This window comes from Hippopotamus amphibius, chromosome 2 (assembly GCF_030028045.1).
Source record: "Hippopotamus amphibius kiboko isolate mHipAmp2 chromosome 2, mHipAmp2.hap2, whole genome shotgun sequence".
NCBI classification, from domain to species: Eukaryota; Metazoa; Chordata; class Mammalia; order Artiodactyla; family Hippopotamidae; genus Hippopotamus; species Hippopotamus amphibius.
Genome location: NC_080187.1, coordinates 83,174,694 through 83,196,119, shown reverse-complemented (window position 1 = coordinate 83,196,119; position 21,426 = coordinate 83,174,694). Strand labels below are relative to the sequence as shown.

At 36.5% G+C, this 21,426-nt stretch overlaps 1 protein-coding gene across 3 annotated transcripts in view; it reads left to right on the top strand.

Moving 5' to 3' along the window:
* The window catches only part of FOCAD (focadhesin), a 275,956-nt gene that overhangs the window by 25,295 nt on the left and 229,235 nt on the right, over window positions 1-21,426 (top strand). For 2 of the 3 annotated variants that reach the window (XM_057720105.1, XM_057720103.1), the window contains 3 exons: window positions 10,645-10,746; window positions 16,664-16,868; window positions 20,207-20,413. In XM_057720105.1, the coding sequence (XP_057576088.1) occupies window positions 10,645-10,746; window positions 16,664-16,868; window positions 20,207-20,413 (514 nt within the window). Of the gene's footprint in view, window positions 1-10,644; window positions 10,747-12,629; window positions 12,646-16,663; window positions 16,869-20,206; window positions 20,414-21,426 lie in introns of those variants that run through there. The other variant, XM_057720104.1, reaches the window with a different exon arrangement.

Genomic DNA, 21,426 nt, shown 5'->3' with positions numbered 1-21,426 from the left:
TTTATCTCTTAAGGCAAATGCATTCATTCCTTAGGGCCATCAAACAGAAGCAAGAGAAAGTCCCAAGGTAAATACTGACGTAAAGTGCACCAAGACCAGTTTGTAGTTGTGGATGTCAAAATGTAGCCCCAGTTTTAATTTGATAACTAGCTTCTTCTCAGCTTTAAGCTCTTTCTGAATTTTCTCTTATATCCAGTTTGGTGGGTGAGATGGAATCACCCATGCGAAGAGTGCAGGAAGGGTGTTTCTAGCTCTAGGGAAAAGCATGTGCCCAGCTGCTGCTGTGTGAGAGAGCCTGGTGCCCCAGAGGAGCTAGCAGGAGGTGGGGTGCCTGGAGCTTAGTGTTCAAGGGAGGGAGAGGCCAAGACCAAGGCCCAGGAGAGGTGGGCATGGCCTAGAAGATGCAAGACCATGGCAAAGACTTTGGGTTTTCTTTAAAGAGTAGTGGGAAGTCATCGAAGGTTTTATTTTTAAACTTATTTTGAAAGAATTTTACAGTTCCAGAAAAGGTGCAAGAATAGTACAGCGAATTTCCATATGCCATTTACCCAAATTCATTGATGTTTTTACCCTTTGCCACATTTGCATTATCCTTCTCTCTATATAATTAAAAAAATATTTGAGAGTAGATTACATATATTCAGTAGGGTATGTTTTCTAAGAACAAGGATATTCTTGTATATAACCAGAGTACAGTTATCAAATCAAGAACATTTAATATTGACATAGTACTTTTATCTGTAGTCCATATTCCAGTTTTGCCATTTGTCTTAATAATGTCCTTTCATACCTTTTTCCTTTTTATTTTTAGTGTATGGGCTCTAGTTTAGGATCATATATTGCCTTCAATTGTCATATCTTTTTAGTCTTTTAAAATTTAACTATTTGGAAAATTTCTCATCCTTTATCTTGTACGAGATTGACATTTTTGAATACTATAAAAGGCATGCTCTGTCTTTCTCAGGATATCACATCTGGAGGCACTGATGTCCATCTAGCCCCTAACTGGTGATTTAAATTTTGATAACCCCATCAAGGTGATGTCTGGTTTCTCTACTGTATAGTACCATCTTCTTCTTGTAACTAATAAGCAATCTGTGAGGAAGATGCTACCAGACTGTGCAAATATCCTGTTCCTTTTTAAACTCACAGCTGCCCCCCACCCCACCAGTAATCTTCTCCGAGATAATTTCAGAGTGGTGATTTCCCAACTCTGCCACTTCCTTCAGATCTACTGGTGGCAATGGAGATATAGATATACTTTAGATATGGACATGGTAGGAATCCCTGGGAATTCACTTAATCTATAGATTCTGAAGCCCCACTCTATAGTTCTGATTTAGAAAGCTTGGGTGGGAGCTAGTGTGGGTGCCTAGAATCCATATATTTTTAAAAAGTCTCAAGAGATTCTGATGTGGAAATAGGTTTGGAAATCACTGTACAAATGGTTAAAACATCACAATATTATATTATTTCATAGTGACATTAGAAAAAGGCACAAATTTCTTTCTTCCTACATCTGCATCTTTAATATGGGCACGATTAAGATATCAATCATGGATATTGTGGTAATAAGTGAGATTCTGATTTGAACTTGTTTTCTTTGTAAGGGAAATCCAACTTATGATTATTTATATTGGCAGTATGTGTCACATGATACATATGAATTTTTCTAAAATCAAAAGAGGTTAATGAAACTTAAAATAGTATATGGCTGAGTTAAATTTGGAATATTTTTAATGCCTTTATTGAGATATAATTTGTATACCATAAAATTCACACTTTTAAAGTATACAAGTCAGTGATTTTTATTATATTCACAAAGTTGGTCAGCTAGCACCACTATCTTATTCCAGAACATTTTCATCACTCCCAAAAGAAGCCCCATACCCATTAGCAGTCTTTCTCTAAATAGATATAAAACATTACCATAGGTATAAAAACTATAGATATAAAACACTGCCCACTTTTCTTTTTTTTTTGAACCTTTTATCTTATATTGAAGTATAGCCGATTAACAATGTTGTGGTTTCAGGTGCAAAGCAAAGGGATTCAGCCCTACATCTGCATGTATCCATCCTTCCCCAAACTCTCCTCCCGTGCAGGCTGCCACATAGCATTGAGCAGAGTTTGTTTACTATACAGTAGCTCCTGGTTATCCATTTCAAATATACTGCTTACTTTTCTATCTGTGGATTTGCCTCTTTTGGACATTTCCTGTAACACTTGAACAAAAAATCAACCATAGGCTGTTGTCGTATGTTTCTTCTATCAAAATGAGCATTTTGCATTTTGGGGAGCTGATTATTTCAATAATTGAATACATTATCTAAAGCAGTCTCCTGAGATGTAGATGTTCGGTTTTATTTAGCATAAAGGAAGCATGATAACATCATTAAATTATCTATACTTTACAGTCAAGCTGCCATAGCGTTTGGAACAGTAGAATGCATTAATATATTTTATTTTGCTGAAGTTCCAGAAACTTCAGTAATTAGGGCGCCACTCTTTCTAGGCACATCATAGATAGCTTTTTTTTGGAAATAGGAAGTTTATAGTTTTTTTGGAAGCAGGAGTTTAACAAGAGTGAATTGCAGTAATTTCCTTAGGTATACTTAGCTTTAATTTACTAGCACTTACCCTTTTTTGCAGGGGAAGTCAGGACCTTCTTTGAGAATCTCATAGACGTTTTGGACTTTCCCCTAGAAAATGTACACACACACACGTACTTGAAATTTTGCATATAATTTCAGAGGGCTCGTGAATTCTTGCTTTAATGGATAAATGAAAATTTTTATGGAAATTAGCAAAAAGAAGATGGGAAGGAAAGGAGTATCCGTGTCAGATCTGTCCCTGAAAAAGCTCAGTAGGGTTGAGGCTAAGAAAGAAGCTAGGGCAGTAATCAGGGAAGCATAGCCAATAATACTTACCAAGGGCCGTCTGTCTTTTTTTTTTTGGCATGGGAGATCTTAGTTCCCTGACCAGGGATCAAACCCAAGCCCCCAGATGGTGGAAGCGTGGAGTCTTAACCACTGGACTGCCAGGGAAGTCCCCCATCTGTCTTTTTGCAGTTTGATTCTTTCTCTGGAACTGCATGTTTTGCTTCTATTTTCGCTTCCTCTTTTCTCTCCTCTTTTCCACCCAGGGAAGTCTTTGTTCACAGTTTATGGTTCCATTACCTGGGGTTTACACTTGGGATTTAAAATCAGACCAAAAGAATAATCTATACATAATAGACAATCTTCCAGTTAGCAACTGCCACTAGAAACTGTTTTATAAGTTTTTCAAAGTGTGCATGCTTAAATTTTTTTTTAATAAATTTATTTATTTATTTATTTATTTATTGGCTGCATTGGGTCTTCGTTGCTGCACACGGGCTTTCTCTAGTTGCTGTGAGTGGGGGGCTACTCTTCATTGTGGTGTGCGGGCTGCTCATTGTAGTGGCTTCTCTTGTTGTGAAGCACGGGCCCTAGGCGCGTGGGCTTCAGTAGTTGCGGTACATGGGCTCAGTAGTTGAGGCTCACGGGCTCTAGAGCACAGGCTCAATAATTGTGGCGCATGGGCTTAGTTGCTCTGTGGCATGTAGAATCTTCCCAGGGCAGGGCCCGAACCCATGTCCCCTGCATTGGCAGGTGGATTCTCAACCACTGCGCCACCTAAGAAGTCCTGCATTCTTAATTTTAAAATTGGTATGGTAATTTGCTGATAAATGTCTTTAAGGGTACAAAATGTTGTAATTTTTGCCTTAGCCTATTTATCTTATATCTAGTTTTTGTTTGTTTTTGTTTGTTTGTTTGTTTCTTTCCCCCAATCAAGGATGTAACTTAATAATAGACGTTTGGACCCATAAGTATCTGTATGTTTCTCCCCAGTCATCACCTTGTACCTAAAATAGTTCCAGACTTCTGACATTGGCAGACACCTTTGCATTAAAACTCTGCCTCTCAAAATTGGAATGCTGGGAAAGGTTCATTGTGAGGACAGAACCATTGTAATACAAAGTCTCTTTTCAAAGAAATCTTATTTTCTCCCTATTTACCTTACAGACCTAAAGAAAAAAGGAAATTACTCAAAAATGTCAGAATTAAAGTAATTTTTGCTCCAAGTCTTCTTTTTCTGGAAAGGATGAAATGCATTTGTCTTAAGACTCCATACGATAAATAATGATTCACAATTATTGTTTAATTTTTCTTTTTTATAGTAATATTCATTGTAGAATCTTAATTTTTATTATGCATTTTTTATCTTAAAATCTGCAGAGCTTTTTTTTTTTTTTTTAAATCCCGCTTTGGCTTCTAACCAGTGCTTTCAAATCAAAATTCAGAGCAGGTAGAGAAATGCTTTTAAAATGCATATTTGATGTAGTAAGTGCTATGCTATGCTTCTGAAAGCGCCAGGGTCACAGCTGCATACATGAAAATGCATGGTGACTGCAGGCATTGTTTCCTCACACAGAAAAGGCAATCTGTCTATCGCTGAATTTATGATGTAAATCAAATCATAGCTTTCCTACATTCAGAGATGTAGCAGAAAGGTTGAGGTGACCGAAAGGTTACAAATAACTTTTGCTTTTTGATTTGCCTACCACAGGACTAATTTTTTTTACTCCCTCTTTTCTATTAAGATTGATGTATTTATACTTGGAAAGGTGAATCTAGTTACACACCTTATTTTATCGTTGCCTCTGTGCTAGTGTAGTGGAACCACGAATTTATCATTTATTCCTTCCCCCACTCCATTCTGTTAAGATGCATATACTATTCTGTGTTGTTGACAATGTTATTAAAGGGCAGGGAGCCCTGAAGTATGAGGTACCAACTCTGCATGCTTCCTCTGTGCTTTCTTTTTTATGAACAACAGTGGACTTTGAAACAATGCACTTAGAGGGGTAGTGGTGTTGGTTTTTCATGATCCATTCAAGGAATTTAAAAAGATGCTTTGGGGAAAGTGTGTGTTTGTTACATTTATTTTAGATGTGCATTTGACACTGAAAGGGAAACATAAGAGTAGGAAGATAGAGACCCAGCTTTCAAGCTGCTTATGCTCGTTTAAGATACAAATTCACCTGCATGATAACCATAATAGTATCCCACTTATGGAGTATTGTGTGTGCTAGGTACTGTGTTAAATGCTTTACTTAAAATGGCAGTTAAAATATTTACAAATCACGAAATGGGAAAGTGCCAAAGAACATACAGCAAATTGGCTCATCTATGGCAGAACAACAGCAACAACAATAATAATAACCACACAGTGAAGGAGAAATTAGAGGCACTAGAGGCCATTGAAGGGCATCCTGGTTGCCTGGTTTGTATTGATTTCAGTCCTTGGAAACAATCTTATTCTCTTTTAAGAAGAAAGCAGAATCTATTGGATGTCCCAAATGTTAGGAAATCCTGATTTGAAATTTTCTGTGGGCTTATTCTGGATACAGCACTGCATTTCTCTCTGAAATAAAAAATATAGGATGATTTATTTCTATGAGATAAAAATAGGAGACCTATGTTTTGAGGCCTCAGATTTTATTAGACATTGGCCTTAAAGCCGTTTAAGCTTGGCATAGAATTATTAATAGTTGAGAGCCATCTTTATTGGTTTCTGCCTTTACAGGGTTTGGTTTCACCTTTGGTCCTGAGCAGTACGAAGGTTAGGGCTTTAATGGGTGGCTTGTACTTTAGCACTGGAAGGTACTTAGTCTGATTTTCTCATTTTACAGATGAAGAAACTTTGCCCAAGAGAGGTTAATTCTCTTGCTTGAGATCACACAATTTGTTGCAGAGACAGAATGTGAATTTGGAACTCTTGTCTCTTTTAATTCAGTGTTTCCCCTTCACTATTTCACGTCACCTCTCCACTTCTAGTTGTTTTTCTGAGATGTGGATGTGGCAGCATAACAGTTAATGATTTGGATGATGCTATGTGGGCCCTGTTTATGTAAATAATAATAACTTCAGTGTCCCACATTTGTGTTTGCTTTTCAAAATTGTGGAGCTTATTGTCTGCCACTGTTAGCTTTACAAGTGATCAGGTTGCTTGTATGTTCAACACATCTATTATTTTGAATAAAGTGTTATAGTCAACTTACTCTTTATGACTTGAATACCAGGTTTGGGGATAATTGACATTTTAAGATATAACCCAGGTTTTGTTTCGGTGTCCTTTTGTACCACATTATTTCTTTTTGTGATCAACAGTGCTTCTAATGAAGAGCAAAGTTTACTTTAAATTGTGGATTCTTCCATTTACCTTGACCTTTCTCAGTTGGAGGTACTTGAAAGAAGTGGAATGGCTAACAAGCAGTGAGTAAGAAGAAAGAGAAGAAAAATCCTGAAAAATCCATAAATTTAAGAATTAATCCTTGAATATATCAAAAGTGAACTATACTTAGCCTTATGACATTTTAAATGTTCTAATTATAATATTTTAAATAGGAAAATAACTCTATTTTCTATGATACCAAATTAGCATGCATGATATTTAATGCTGTTTATTTTGGAACATGCTTTTATATTTTGCAAAGGAATAATTTTACATTTGTTTTCCATTTAAATCTTCTAGTTTCCACTGTACTGTTACTCTTGTGTACCTAATGTTAATATTTGATGACTATATTTCCGTAAGAAACTTCAAGTTTCGAACATGATTGATTGATTGCTTTTGGCTCAGTATAAAGAAGATGAAGTGGTATCCTAGTCTTTTTGAGTAACTCAGGGGTAGTACCATGTTTTAGTGAGTTTTGTGTCTCATAGTGCTTGTCATTTTACCTAGTGCAGTGGTTCTTAACCAGGGGCAGTTGTGGCCCCAGGGCACATTTGGTAATGTCTGGAGACATTTTTGATTGTCGTGTGCCTAGGTTGAATGCTATTAGCATCTAGTGGGTAGAGGTGAGGAATGCTGTTAAACATCCTATAGTGCATTGAACAACTCTCACAACAAAGAATTATCTGACTCCAAATATCAGTGGTGCCAAGATTGAGAAACCCTCATGTATGGCAGTTGCACTAAAGTATATTGAATTAAAAACTGTGCCCATTCTGTAAAACATAAGGCTTTACATATTATTTTATATGTGTATTCACATACCAATTTGAGGATTCACAAGGGAGAATTTAGCTCTTTCCTTCATTATGCTCAAAGTATGAAAACAAAATTTTGGCAATTATAATTGATTTTAGGTTAGTTGTACTCACTTGAAATAGTATAATATTGGTAATCAATGTTAATCAGCAGTAATACTCAATGTTCCTAATTTGGACTTCCTTTCTCCCTCAAGGTTTTTAATTTCTTGGAATCAATATTGTATATTATCCTACAGTACTTCCACTTGGATCTGACATAATCAATTCTCTGGAAAAGTTAATTATCCAGATGTCTAAGTCAGTAATTAAGCTGGATAAATCCCTATTCTATATTCTACTTAATCTCTTCTTTAGAGTTTAAGTCTGAGATACTAAATAGAATTTGCTGAACCCCAAAGCTAGCAAAACGGGCTTTCAACTTCATGAAACAAAGCTAGAGTGGGTCCCACGATTCCAGTGAAGTAGAAGCTAAATTATAATAGAATTGTTTGCTATATGCGCATCATTTCGAATCCTACTTTAAAATTACTATCTCTTACCTCTGTTGATCTGATTTAATTTGGACAAAACTGTTTTTAAAAGGAGATAGATGCTTAACAGTTTTTTGGGGTGGGGTGGGGATGTGAGAAGTGGGAAGGGGTAGGGGGTGACTTATAAGGGAAGAGTATTGAAAAGCACTAAAGTGCTTTATGACCACACAAAACCTATGTGGTAACTTGATGGATTTTCTTCTTAAATAGTCATAAATGCCACCATTAGCTGCAGGATTAATGGATGGTCATATGTGATGCTCCTCATTTCAATATGCTTGTCAGGAGGAAAATCCATAGCTAAAATAATTACAGTTGCTCTTCTTTCCTTTTTATTCATGTTTGCTTGAACGTGACCTACTGAATTCATAATCTAAGAAGTTTGGCTGATGTGACATACCTGAGAAGCTTTTAGGATTTGTAACATTTGTGTCTTAATATCTGTAGCAACTAGAGCAGAAGCACATTCTAGATAGGTTTAACTGCCAAAGAGTTTGGAATTTGGAAATGTGATTTTGATAGGATTTTTGAGTCTTGGCATAAAAGGTTGCTTGGAGCGATCCCTTAGCAATGGCAGTAAGCTGATCAGTTAGAAATAGCCTGTGCTTTAACAAACCGGAGGCTGCCAGCATGTGAAGTTAGTGTCTGATAGATTAGGTGAGGTTGAGGAGAAAATAGATGGTGTTATAATACCCAGAAACTGTGTAGTCGTGTCAGAGAGGTGTTTAACATGAGCATTTCAGTGCGATGTATCTGCCATACTTTTCTGTTTAAGCGAGAGAAAAATCAGGAAACTTCCCAACCCCTAACCTCCCTCTTTTGTGGGTTTACTTGTCCCAGTTTTCAATTCTGGCAACACATTAGAATTGTTGGAAGAGTTTTTAAAAATTACTAATGCATGGGCTCCACTCCTAGCAACCCCGATATAATTGAAGCCTGGGCACTGGTATTTTAAAAAGAGCTCCACAGATGAATCTAACATGTAACGAAGGTTGAACAGCACTGCTTTATAGCAGTGCATCAGAATTGTCTGGAGAGCTATTTATTAGGTCTGGCTGAGGCCTGAGAATTTATTTTCATTTCTAACAAGTTCCCAGGTGATGCTGATGTTGCTGGTAAGGCGATCCCATTTTGAGAACCACCAAGAAGGCTGTTTTAAAAAATCACTTGGGTATGACTGATGGTCTGATCTTTTTCTTTTCTTTTCTTTTTTTAAACATTGCTAGTGCTATCTTATTGGGTTAAAAATCAAGATTAAAGGGAAGTATTATGCATATGATTCTTTTATATAAAAATATAGATGCATCTATATGATGTGAATTTTTTTCAAATAGCATTTTTAATTTTTAGAAAATTTTGAAAAAGAATTGATACACATATATGTATAATTGAATCTACATCTGAAACTGTACACCTGAAACTAACACAATATTGTTAATCAACTATACTCCAATATAAAATAAAAAGTTAAAAAAAATTAAAAAAAAGAATGAACTAATGCTATTTGCAGCATCATGGGTGGACCTAGAGATTATCATGTATGTGAAATAAGTCAAACAGAGAAAGGCCAATATTATATGATATCACTTATGTGTGGAATCTAAAAAATAGTACAGGGACTTCCCTGGTGGTCCGGTGCTTAAGACTTCGCCTTCCAATGTAGGGGGCGTGGGTTCAATCCCTGGTTGGGGAGCTAAGGTCCCACATGCCTTGTGGCCAAAAAACCAAAAAATGAAACAAACAATATTTGTAACAAATTCAATAAAGACTTTAAAAATGGTCCACATCAAAAAAATTTTAAGAAAAAATTTAAAAAATGGTACAAATGAACTTATAAAAGAGAAACAGACTCACAGACATAGAAAACAAACTTATGGTTATCAAAGGGGAAGGGAGAGGAGAGGGATAAATTGGGAATATTGAATTAATAGGTGTACGCTACTATATATAAAATAGATAAACAGCAAGGATTTACTGTATAGCACAGGAAACTATATTCAGTGTCTTGTAATAACCTATAATGGAAAAGAATCGAAAAAAGAATATAGGTATATACACATGTATATATGTGTAACTGAATCATTTTGTTGTACACCTGAAACTAACACAATATTGTAAATCAACTATACCTCAATTAAAAAAAAATGTGTGCTAGGAAAAAAAATCTAGCATTTTTAATTTTTTAAAAAAATTTTTCTTGGAGGAAAAAGCCATATCAATAATAACCGAAAACTTTATGTAGTACTTCATAGTTTAAAAAGCTAATGAAAAAAAAAAGCTAATGAATTTAGAATTTCTAGTACACTGCTTGAACTATTTAAAATAATTTGTGCTTTTTTCGTGTTCTTTTTTTAACCTCATTATTTGAGAATCCTTCACATTTCAGATCTATTATTTTTATATAGTCTTTTATGTATCTTAATGGATGTAGCCCAGATAAAAGATTTGTCCTTGTTCAACAGAAATTTCAAGAATTTATAATTTGCAGAGTTTGTTATTTGAGATGGGGGAAATACTTTCTTTTTTCTCACGTTAGGTATACTGGGGAACACAGTATACTGGGAACACACAATACTGAGAAAAATGGGGGTAAGTGGGAACAGAGACAAAAGATAGTGCTTATAGGCTGGGGCAATGTTAGAGGGAATGGAACCTTCCAGGTTTGGAAAGAGATCAGTAAGAGGAGGAGGTGGCCCATGATTTCTGAGAATGAAGGAATCAAGGGGATGGATATGAGAGAGCTACTGGATTGAGGAGCTTGGTCAAAGTCATAGAGCTGTTAAATGGCAGAGTCGGCTGTCAAATTTGGGTCTCTAAGACTCGGGTTTATTCTCTTTTCTGGAAAACAGAGATAGGAGAAAACAGTTCTAATGAGCCAACTCTGCAACAAATGCAGCAAATGATAGTTTTGTGACAATTTTGAATGCTGGAAAGAAGTTTCTAAATGGTAATGGCTTTTTTGTTGCTATATTTGGATATTAAGGATGTGTAGTCCTGAAATGACAGCTTCCAATGTGACTTTCTGTGTTTTTCAGAAACCATCCTCAGCCTTTGATCACTGTGCTTGAACACAGACCTGATTGCTGGCCAGTACTTTTGCAACAGCTGACAACTTTTTTCCAGCAATGCCCTGAAAGGTAATGTAAAATAAAATAAATGAGAGAGATGAATAGTATATGCTAATTTTAGAGTTTTTCTTTTAAGCTGCATTGACTGTAATGTGTTCTCCTGGAGAAAAGAAATGTCTTAGAGCAGGATATACTTTTCTATTTTCTTTTTTAAGAGTAAGAGAAAAAAATCCTACCAGATTTATTGATTGTTGAAATATTGACTATGAGAAAAGCTATTATTAAAGAAGCTAAGTGTTGGTTAGTTGGGAAAGTTGATTGGAAATACTTGATAAAGTACTACATGGTACATATGGAAGACAGTTTCTTCCCTCTGGAAATTGATTAGTGAGTTAATCTCTCTGTTAGAAACCAATGCCAGTTGGGATTAAGCAGCCCTGCCAACTGGGACCAGATAGCCACCAATATGTGGAGTTAGTTTAGCTTCACCAAAGCCTTCTGCCTTCTGATGGTCCTCAAAGCTTTCTCTCATCCTTATTGCCATGGCATTGGCTCAGGTGGTCATCTCTTACTGTGGCTGTTGCTACCTGTTCCTAACTGGCGTCTCTACCTGTGAACTCATCCTGCTCAAGGCCATTCTCTAAGCATGCATCAGGGTGACACATCGAGAAAGCAGATCTTATTGTATCACTCCCTTTCTGAAGTCACCACAACTGTGATTTTCAAACTGCACTTGCAATGTATAGGCTAAGCATGGAAACACTCTTGCACCCCTTCAGCTCTTTTTTTTTTTTATAGACTATTTTTTTTACGCTTTGATATCTTATGGAAGCTTTCTATTGGAAAACAGTAATTTGGTCTCTGAAATAGTTGGAAAATCCCTGCGCTACAAGATGAAATCTATTGTCCTGCTAGCCTCTGTGTACGATCTGTTTCACCAATTTTATTTTCTTCTATCTTTATCTCATAATTTATGAATTATGTATTTTAGCAAGACACTGACTTGCTTTGGTTCCACATAGGAAGCAGTTCCGTTCCCTTGCCTCTGTGCTTTTGCTTATTAGTATCTACCTTACTCTCTTGAATCACATTCCAGCCCTTTTCTAACTAATACACTAGCCCTTTCTTGATTAATTTCTCTATTTTAAATCTCTGTTTAGGGAATTCCCTGGCAGTCCAGTGATTAAGGCTCTGTGCTTCCACTGCAGGGGGCATGGGTTTTATCCCTGGTGGGGGAATTAAGATCCCACATGCAGTGTGGTGCAGCCAAAAAACTAAAAACAAAACAAAACAAAACAAAACAAAATCTCTGTTTAGCTATTGTCTCTCCCAGGAAGTGTTTACTTAGCACAAGTTGAATTGGGGTCTCTTTTACGTGCCCCCTTAGTAACATCAGTTGTGATTTCTAACATCTTTATGCTTACTACATTGTCTTATCATTATTCTCCTCCATTAGCCGTGAAACTTTCCTGAGTGGAGGGACTGGGTCTCAATATTCTTTGTATGAATAATGCCTGGCATATTCTTAGGTGCTTTATAAATGTTGAATTTATCTATGTATACACACGAGGCCCACAGATTGGTGGGGCCCAGGCAGAGGGTTGTAGAGTGCCTCCTAAAATATAATATCACTGTCACACAGGGTCATGATAGGATGGTACCATGGTCCTGTGTAATCCAATGCCTGAGTTACATTTGCCACACTAGCTACATTTGTGTGTTCTTGCTCTTAAAGGTCTTAGAGTGTCCTATACGTACACGTTATTAGAACACCGTTTCTGAGTCTATAACTTCAATTTTAGATGGAATTTCCAGGCAGGATATACTGCCACAGGAAGTTTTAAAGAGATATAGGGAACCTTGTAATCATCTGCCAGTGAAAAAAATCCATTTAACAATTGAATGAATACCTTAAAATAAGCATTATTATCATCCTCTCTTCCCTCACCCAGGACTGCATTTTCAAAGGTAAGATATTCGTATTTACCAAAAAAGTCTTTGTTCATCCATGTCAGAAAGCAAAAATAACAACTTTATAAACATTTGTTTAATGAAATTTCTCTTGTTAAATAGATTGGGATACTTTATAAAAGATGCCGATGCTGTTGTGCCAGATTTGTTATTAAGCTTGTTTTTAGGATTATCCTTACAAATCCTTTGCCAATGCTGTAGTTAGTCATCAAGTAATTAAATTACCTTTTGGTTGTTTTCATTTCAAAGGAGTGTTATATTGGAATTTGGAAGTAGTTCTTCTAATGATATGTGTCCAGATATTCATAAGAAGAAAAGATTATTGATTTTGGTTTATTTATAGATAAGCTTTAATTGACTTATTCCCTTCATTCGAATTCTGAAGTATTAGAGTATGCTATCCTAGAGCTTTTTAGAAGTTCTAAATTATTTTATATTTATTTATTTGCAAAGAATAATTCCAGTTGTCTCATGTCTACTTTTGCACTATGAGACTGTTCTTTGCAGGATGAAATTGATAATTCTGATTGCATTTTCAGCAGGCTGTTAGTTACCTGAGATTTAATTTTAGAGTAAGTTAACAGTAGTTTTTACATTGTCGTTTAGAAGGTAATGAAGGTAATGAAGGAAGTTTGGTAATTTAATAAGAATATAAATAGTGATTCACAGCTGCAGGGAGGAGGCAAAATGTTGTGATGATAGCATATATTCCAGCTCTTTCTGTGTTAGGAATTGTTGATTAGAGTAGCTGGGTTCACTTTTTTTTTTTTTTGAAAAGGCTACATGCTGTATGTATAATTCCATTTATATAACATTCTGGGAAAGGCAAAAGCTATCGAGTGGCAAACAGATTAGTACTTTCTAGGGATTTGTTGGGGGGATGGAGGTAGGGTTAAAAAGGTGAAGTACAGAGGATTTTTAAGACAGTAAAAGTATTTCATATGATATTGTAGTGGTGGATACCTGACACTAGGCATTTATCAATACCCATAGAATTTTACAGCACAAAAAGTGAAATTTAATGTATGCAAATATATATATGTATATTTATATACACATATATACTCCCAGAAATGGAATGAAAGATCCCAGAATGGAATGAAAAAAGGAATGAGCTATCAAGTCACACAAAGAATATAACTCTATTACAAATTGTATTACGAGTGTGTGAAAAAACCTCATTGTAGGTGGTAGAGTAGAAAGATGCTGGCCTAAATATATGGGTTCACTTTTAATAGAATGTATCAATAGATGTCCTGAAATAGCAGTGTATCTTCGTGCTAGATTTTTGGGGGCACGATTCTGTAGTTAAATTCTGCACTGATTTGTAGAAGGCCTGTGGTATTAAGAATTCATCATTATAGAACCAAGAATTAGGTAAATTGATGATGATGTCATGATCTTTAGGCCTGGATACTTCAAGATTATCTAGTCTAAGGTAGTTTTTTAGATGAGAGAATGAAGGAGAGCAACATTAAATGACTTGCTCAAGGCCACATGGCTAGTGTAGTGGTGGAGTTGGGCCCAAAGCCTCAGTGTTTTGATTTTCATTCCAAGTCTTTTCCCACTGCTTCTCCTTCCTTGGTGAACATACATATGAAAGCCTTGTGTGTAGATACATGCGCAATTGGTTGTATTTTTAAACATTCTTAATCACTTTGAGATTTCAGGTTATCTGTTTTATTATTTCCCTTTTCTGCTTAAGCCCTGTTAATTTCATACCCTACTGCAGTGAGAGTAAATCATCAGATACCACATAGGAAATGTAAAATCTAAAATCAGGACCAGTTAAAGCCATGGAGATTTTTAAAAATTATGTTGTCCTAGGAAAACTCAACATTATGCTCCTGGTGTCAAACATTAACAGCATCTTGGAAATGTATTTCTTTGTATGAACCTTGCATTTCACCTTCAGCATCTCAGAGTAGGAGAAAACTGATAAGCTATTCATGGATGTTCTTGACACCTGGCTAGTATTTATTCTTTGGGGAGTACATTATTAGAGAGATGGAGGAACAATGTTTCTTAAATCTCTTTTCTGCTCCATATTCTAACCCATACATACATCATCTGCTTGCTTAATCTATGAAACTTTTTTAAATTTCCTAAAGCAGGTGGTGTGATAGACATATGTTTCATAATTATGAACTCACAAGTCTTTTCATTTTTTATATGTTGTGTAAGTATTTGTGCTCATGAGAAAAAAAAAATTTCCTCCAGACTGTGAGCTCCATCAGAGCATGGATTTAATCTGTTTTTGTTTCTTGTTTTGTTTCTAGCACATAGAAGAGTGAATGGTATACTGTAGGAACTCAGAAAATTTGTCAAGTGAATTAATACATGAATGAATAGATTAAATCTTATCAATTTGGTAACTTTTCAATTTTTATTAATGTTAATGGTGTTTTGAAATCACACTGCTGTGGAATGTATAGTATTATAAAATTACATTGTCAGGCATAACTCAAATGCCATTTCCTCCAATAAGTATTGCACTTTTTTTTTTTTAAATTTCAGAAGAGAGTGAGTTTATTGAGAACAAAGAGCAGAGTTTGGTAAGGGGTGCTGTAAAGACAGTGGGATGACTTCCTGGCAGACCAGGGAGAGCCAACCCTCTCGTGGGAAGTATTTCACTTTATACCTTTCTTTTAGCAATTTTCACTTTCTATTCTCTAGTCCAGAAACAGAGCTGATTGTCCCTGTTAGACTATATGTTTCTTAAGGATAGGTAATGCCTGGTTCATCTTTGTATCTTATCTAATAATAACTTTCATAATAAATATGAAAAATATTAAAATTATGATATTTAATTTTACAGTTACTGGTGATATAGCATTAAACAGAAATCCATGGTTCATGCCTTTGTTGGCTTCTAGTCTGTCAGGGGATGGAGATATTAAATAAATACTGACAATAAAGTCATTATCCTGTGCAAGCACATAATGGGGATCTGACCAAGGCTAGTGTCAGGAAAGGCCCTCAGGAAGTCATTTTAAAAGGGAGAACTGAAAGATGATAGCAATTAGGCAGAGTAAGAAACAGTAAAGGGAGAAAGGGGAGGGTATTGTAGGTAGATGGAACAGCAGGTGAGAAGAAAGCCCAGATTGCTTGATTAGAGATCTGAAAGAAGTTTAGTATACTTCAGTGGAGAGTGGAGAGGAGCAAGAAATGACTCTGGAAAGATAAGGAAAGGCCAAATTATGAAGGTTTGTGAATTGGGCTAAGTACTTTGTCTTAAGCATAAACTCTTTCAAGCTAATTAATGATACAATCAAATTTTTATATCTGAAAGGTCATTCTGGCATCTTAGTGTCTTTGGACTTGGAGTTATTGGGATGTATTGTGATTTAAATAGATACAAAGATTTGTAATGTCTTCCTCCTTTGAGTGGGAAGAACCTAAGAGGAGGGACTTGGCAAATTAATTTACCTCTCTCTGCCTCAGTTTCTGTATCTGCATAATGGGATAATACTTTTATTTCATAGGGTTGTGGTGAGGATTGCTTGAGTTTAAAGGCATAATGTGCAGTAACTTGCACACCATGAGTGCTAACAAATTGTCAAGTAAATGTTAACTGTTATCATCATCTTCTTGGGATGTCTGTATGACTTTGTTTTACATAGGACCTCACCTGTCAAGTTTTTCCAAAAATGCACGCCTGTGCATACTCTTGGAAAAATGGATCCTGACGTCTCTAATTCTAAAAAGGCCCTCGTATGATTCTGATGTTCACTAAAGACTGGTCCTGATGATGTAGATGCTATTCTAATGTGCAAGTAGAGACCCTCTTAGTCCTGGGCATCAGGCTTATGGGCTCCAGGTGTTGGATCATTCTCCTCAGGGTACATGGGTTTAGATGGGTCACGTGGAACAGAAGAGTCGTGAAAAAAAGATATACTCAATGGTGTCATAGTTTATGATAGGTCATGAACTCTAAGTTGATGTTTGACACCTACCTGCTTGGTACTCTGTTTAACTCAGTTACTGGCTTATGCATTACATGACTTACTTGCAGGTCAGAAGTTTCATGTATCCAAATAATGGCACCGTTTCTATGGTATCTGTATTGTGAACCATCCCAGTTACAAGAATATGCTAAACTCCGACTAGCTCTGCTCAAAGTCTTACTTCAACCCCGCGTTCTTTGTGAGAAAGAACAACCATCAATATTGGAACAACAGATACTGCAGCTGTGTTGCGACATGGTTCCGTATTTGCAGGTAAGGCCTGTCCTCTTCACAAGTTTAGCACCAGCATTAGTAAGTGTTGATTGTTATTGTTGTACATAAAATAGAACCCGTGTGATTTGGCATACAGCTCTAGAAATGCTTGCAGGGTTTTGGAGATGATGAAGGAAATAAATCTAGATTTCACTTTAACATATACAATGTTAACTAAATTCACAGAAGTATAAATCATATAGTCCACTTTAGGATTAGTAGGAATGAAAACTTTAAGAAAGACTTCTCAGGGAAACTAATTTTGAATTGAGTTTCTCCTTGTGCTGGACGCGGAGAGGGTTATAAGGGAAAAAAAAGGCCTCTTTGTGTAAGTTTGGAAAAAGGTGTCTCTTTGGGCAGATACAGCCCTAGGGATGCAGGGCCTGACCAGCTGAGTGCTGGCTAGATTCCAGTTTTCACAAGTCCCCTTACAGCCTATGTGGTGACCCTGATGGATCCTGCTCTTGGGAAGACCACAGTTTAGTAAGAGAGCTAAAACAAGTACATACATTCCATAATTCAAAGTAGATGGACGAAGATGTGTAACAGAGGTATGGGTAAAATGTTTATTACAGAGTTCAGGGGAGAGATAAATTTGAACTAATATCTCTATAACTACAGAGTTTTTAAAAATTCCCGTTGCCGGCTTGTGATTTGAGTGCAGTGATTCAGTTATCCCATCCCACCATCTAGGTTTGTTGTTTGCCTAGAATCTGAGCACCATGCTGCGTAGCTGAGGGAAGGAAACAGTATTTTTCAAGGTGATCACTTGAGGTCACAGATGACCTGTTTTGAGTTTGTGTTAGCAAGGAGTGACTAGAGTGAATATTTTCCCGCTCATAGATAGGCTTTCCTGTAATCAAGGCAGAGAAAAGTTAATTAAAGTGAATTCACCGGTGGCTTTTCCAAAGCTTTTGTTTTGTGTGGGCAATAAAGCAATGGATAGGCAGACACCTTGAACTAGCGTGCACTTTCCCATACCATGCTCGCATCGCCCTGTTCTGTGCTCTTTGGTAGATGTTTGCCTTCATTGTCATCAGCCTATATTGACAAGCATAAATCCTTCTAGAAGTATGCTCTGTGGGATATTTCCAGGAATCTGTGCCTTGTTAATATAGTCAAGATAGGTGAGAAATAAAAGAGATCCAGCATTTGGAACTAATGGGACTAGTGACATAAATACATTTAATAACTTAACAAATCAGCTTTGTTGGAGAGAAGAATTTGAGAGTCGGGAGGGGTCTTAGTGGCAGTGTCATCCATTTTCCCACTGATTATAGGTATTTCTTATCCTCTCTAAGAGACAACCACCTCATGACTAATTAAATATTTTAGTGATAGGAAGCATGCTATTTTGCAAGGCAGCCATTTATTATTATTTTTTTAGCAAGTACTTCTAACTGACCTGCATTGTCCTAAGATTACCCATTAGTCCCCATTCTTCTCAGAGCAAAACAAAATAAGCTTTTTAAAAAGCCCATCTGCATCCTATCTTGTGCTGTTTCTTTCTTCCTTCGTTTTCTTCCCTCTCATCCCTTACTCCCTCCCTGCCTCCTTTCTTTTCTTCATCAGTTTCTTTACTTCACATGAAATGGTTTAGACTTTTCACTGTTATTTGCAAGAATTTCTTCAGCTTATTGGTGTTGAGAATGTGTTACTATGAAATGTTCTTCTTAGAGCTGGATACAGTACTGTAGATGTGGTCTGATCCATACTGAGCATCTCAACACAATCATATTAATTAAATGTTTGTTTTCTTAGAAATAGCCATCAACCCTGTTGACCCATAGGTCAATGAGATGATGGTCAGTGAAACTCCAATTTCTTTTTCTTCTCACTCCAACTGTTCTTCCATTTTGTATTTATGAAATTGTCTTTTTTTTGGACTTACCTGCCTTGAACTTCACTGTTGGCTTTGGTCCCAGTTGTTCTCTTTTTAATTTTTTTTTTTTTTGGCACACGGGCTTAGTTGCTCCGTGGCATGTGGGATCTTCCTGGAGCTGGGATCAAACCCGTGACCTCTGCATTGTCAGGCGGATTCTTAACCACTGCGCCACCTAGGAAGCCCCCAGTTGTTCTCTTTAATTGTGACTCCTGTCATCTCATATATTATTCCTTGCACATGATCTTTTTCTACATAAAGAGTAACCATTATTTACAAAGTATTCTTGTTAAAAATTTTGGTAATGTTAAAGATTAGAGAGCCTTTAATGCTAAGTTGCTGAGGTTGTCTTTCAAAAGCTTTTTTTTTTTTAAAGCTTTTTTTATTACAGAAAATTTCAAGTATGTACAAAAAGATACACTCAAGGAAATATATTGTCAACTAAACATGGGGCTTTGCTTTGTTTTAAATCCCTTTCTTTTCTTGGTGGCCTTTTGCCTTTGCCATTGTATATTTGCAAAAGAGTAAAATAATTTAGCTACTGAACTGTTCACATTTATTTTTTATAACTTAGTATTTTCTGCTGTCTCCTCCCCCCTGATCTTTTAATAGCTTTTTTTTCCTTCTTGTTTGTTAGGAATTAATTTCTCTCTCTGTGTATAACTTATAGTCATTTTGGGTTATTATGGTGGTAACGACTGGTGAAAGGTACAGCTGGTCAACTGTAGGCTTTCCTCTTGATGAATTTAACAGACACAAGGCTCCTGATTGAAGCAGATGGTTCATTGTTTGTAATCTCTGGGAAATGCCAGTGTGTCTGTGAGCAGGACCATATCCTTAATACTAACTCCAGAATTTTGATCAGAACAGCTGGGTTTGAATTGAATTGGGATTTTCAAGAGCACCCAAGTCCTTCCTATCTAATACATTAGCCAGTTGAGAAGACACTACCATTTGAATATGGTCTTTCACTGCATCTGCCACGTGTGGAAATGCTCTCGGTTAAGGTTGTCTGAGCAAATTTCTTGCAGATGAAGGGCTTAGCAGTGCGTTAGAATAATATACTAACCTTTTTCTTTCAGGTAACTATGTTGGAGTTGTAGAAAGGAGAGTTCATTTGGAGAACTCAGAACCAACTTTAATTTCCTTCAACATGTTGTTACTGTCATGTAATTTGTCTTTAAAAATCTGCACTCAGAGCAGTTAGAAAAATAAATGGAAAGAATTTTGTTTCAGCCAGCAGTAACAACAATGGTAGCAAATTGTGTTTTGGTTAGGGACAAAAGGAGAAGGCAGAATTTTATGGTTTAACTCTTTGAGTTACATAAATCTCTTCATCTAAGTCATTATAGGTTCAGAGAAAAAAAAATTATTGCTAAAGCTTCATGCATAAGCTAAAATTATCCTTTGGTTTGTGTATTATTTTAATGGCATATAATGATTGTTTCTCAAACAGATAAAAGATTTGATACAGACAACAGAAGTGATGATGTTTATCGAAGAAGTATATTTAAGCCTTTTGCGTCATCCTGTTTTCTGGAAAATTCAGCTTACCCAGCTGACCCTTCAGCTGCTGTGTGTCTGTGAAGTCAGCTTAAACATAACTGGGGAATGCTCATCTTTAATTCACCTTTTAGAGCACAGTGTTGAACTTCTGAAAGAGGTAAGGAGAGTAAGAAGTTTTAATGTCAGTTATCACTTGAATGGGTCTTTTTGTAGCAGGGTGAGTGTGCTCTCTTACTTTATTGCATATCAAAGGTGTTTTGATCTAATACTATTAGATCATACTAATAATGTATCAGTAGTACTACTACTATCATTTATTATAAAAATGAGTCATTAAATACTCTTTGGAACATCTGTTAAGGGTCTACCACTGCGGTATTTTTTTCATTTATTCATGTAGAACACAAGGATTGAACACTTATATGCCACACCCTATAAAAGAATTCAGTTGACCCTTGGACAATGTGTGAATTAGGGATGCCAATCCTCCGTGCAGTGGAAATGCACATATAACTTTACAGTCAGTTCTGCATCCATTGATTCAACCAGTCACTGATTGTGTAGTACTGTAGTACGTATCTGTTGACAAAAATCCATGTATAAGTGGACCTATGCAGTTCAAACCCATGTGTTATTCAAGGGCTACTTGTACTTAGATGAAAAGGCCATTCTCTGACCTCAGGGGACTTACAAACATGCAAATAAATAATTGTAGTACAATAAGGTAAGTGCTTGTACAGCTTAAGGGAAGTAGGGCATGAGTTCAGATTTGAGGAACTCTGAGTAGGAGTTTGCTTGGTACAAACTGGAGGCTGGGAAGGCATTCCAGCTGCAGGAACAGCATGTGCCCAAACACAGAAATGTGAGTGAGCAGGCAGGCATGGTCTGTTCAGAAAAAAAGTGTTGAGTGTTGCCAAAGGATTAAGGTGTAAGAGATAAGGCTGGGACTATCATGAAGGGTCTTCCATACCACACAAATGAGCTTACACCTTACCTTCTAGGCAGTGGCATGCTACTGAAGATCTTTCAGCAAAGAGGTGCCCTCGTGTTTTTGTGTGTGGAAGGTCATTGTGGTGGGAGAGTGGAGAATGGTTTAGGGCAGGGCAACCCTAATAGGTCAGGAAGTAAGAAGGGATATCTTAGACTGCTAGGGCTGCCATAACAAAATAT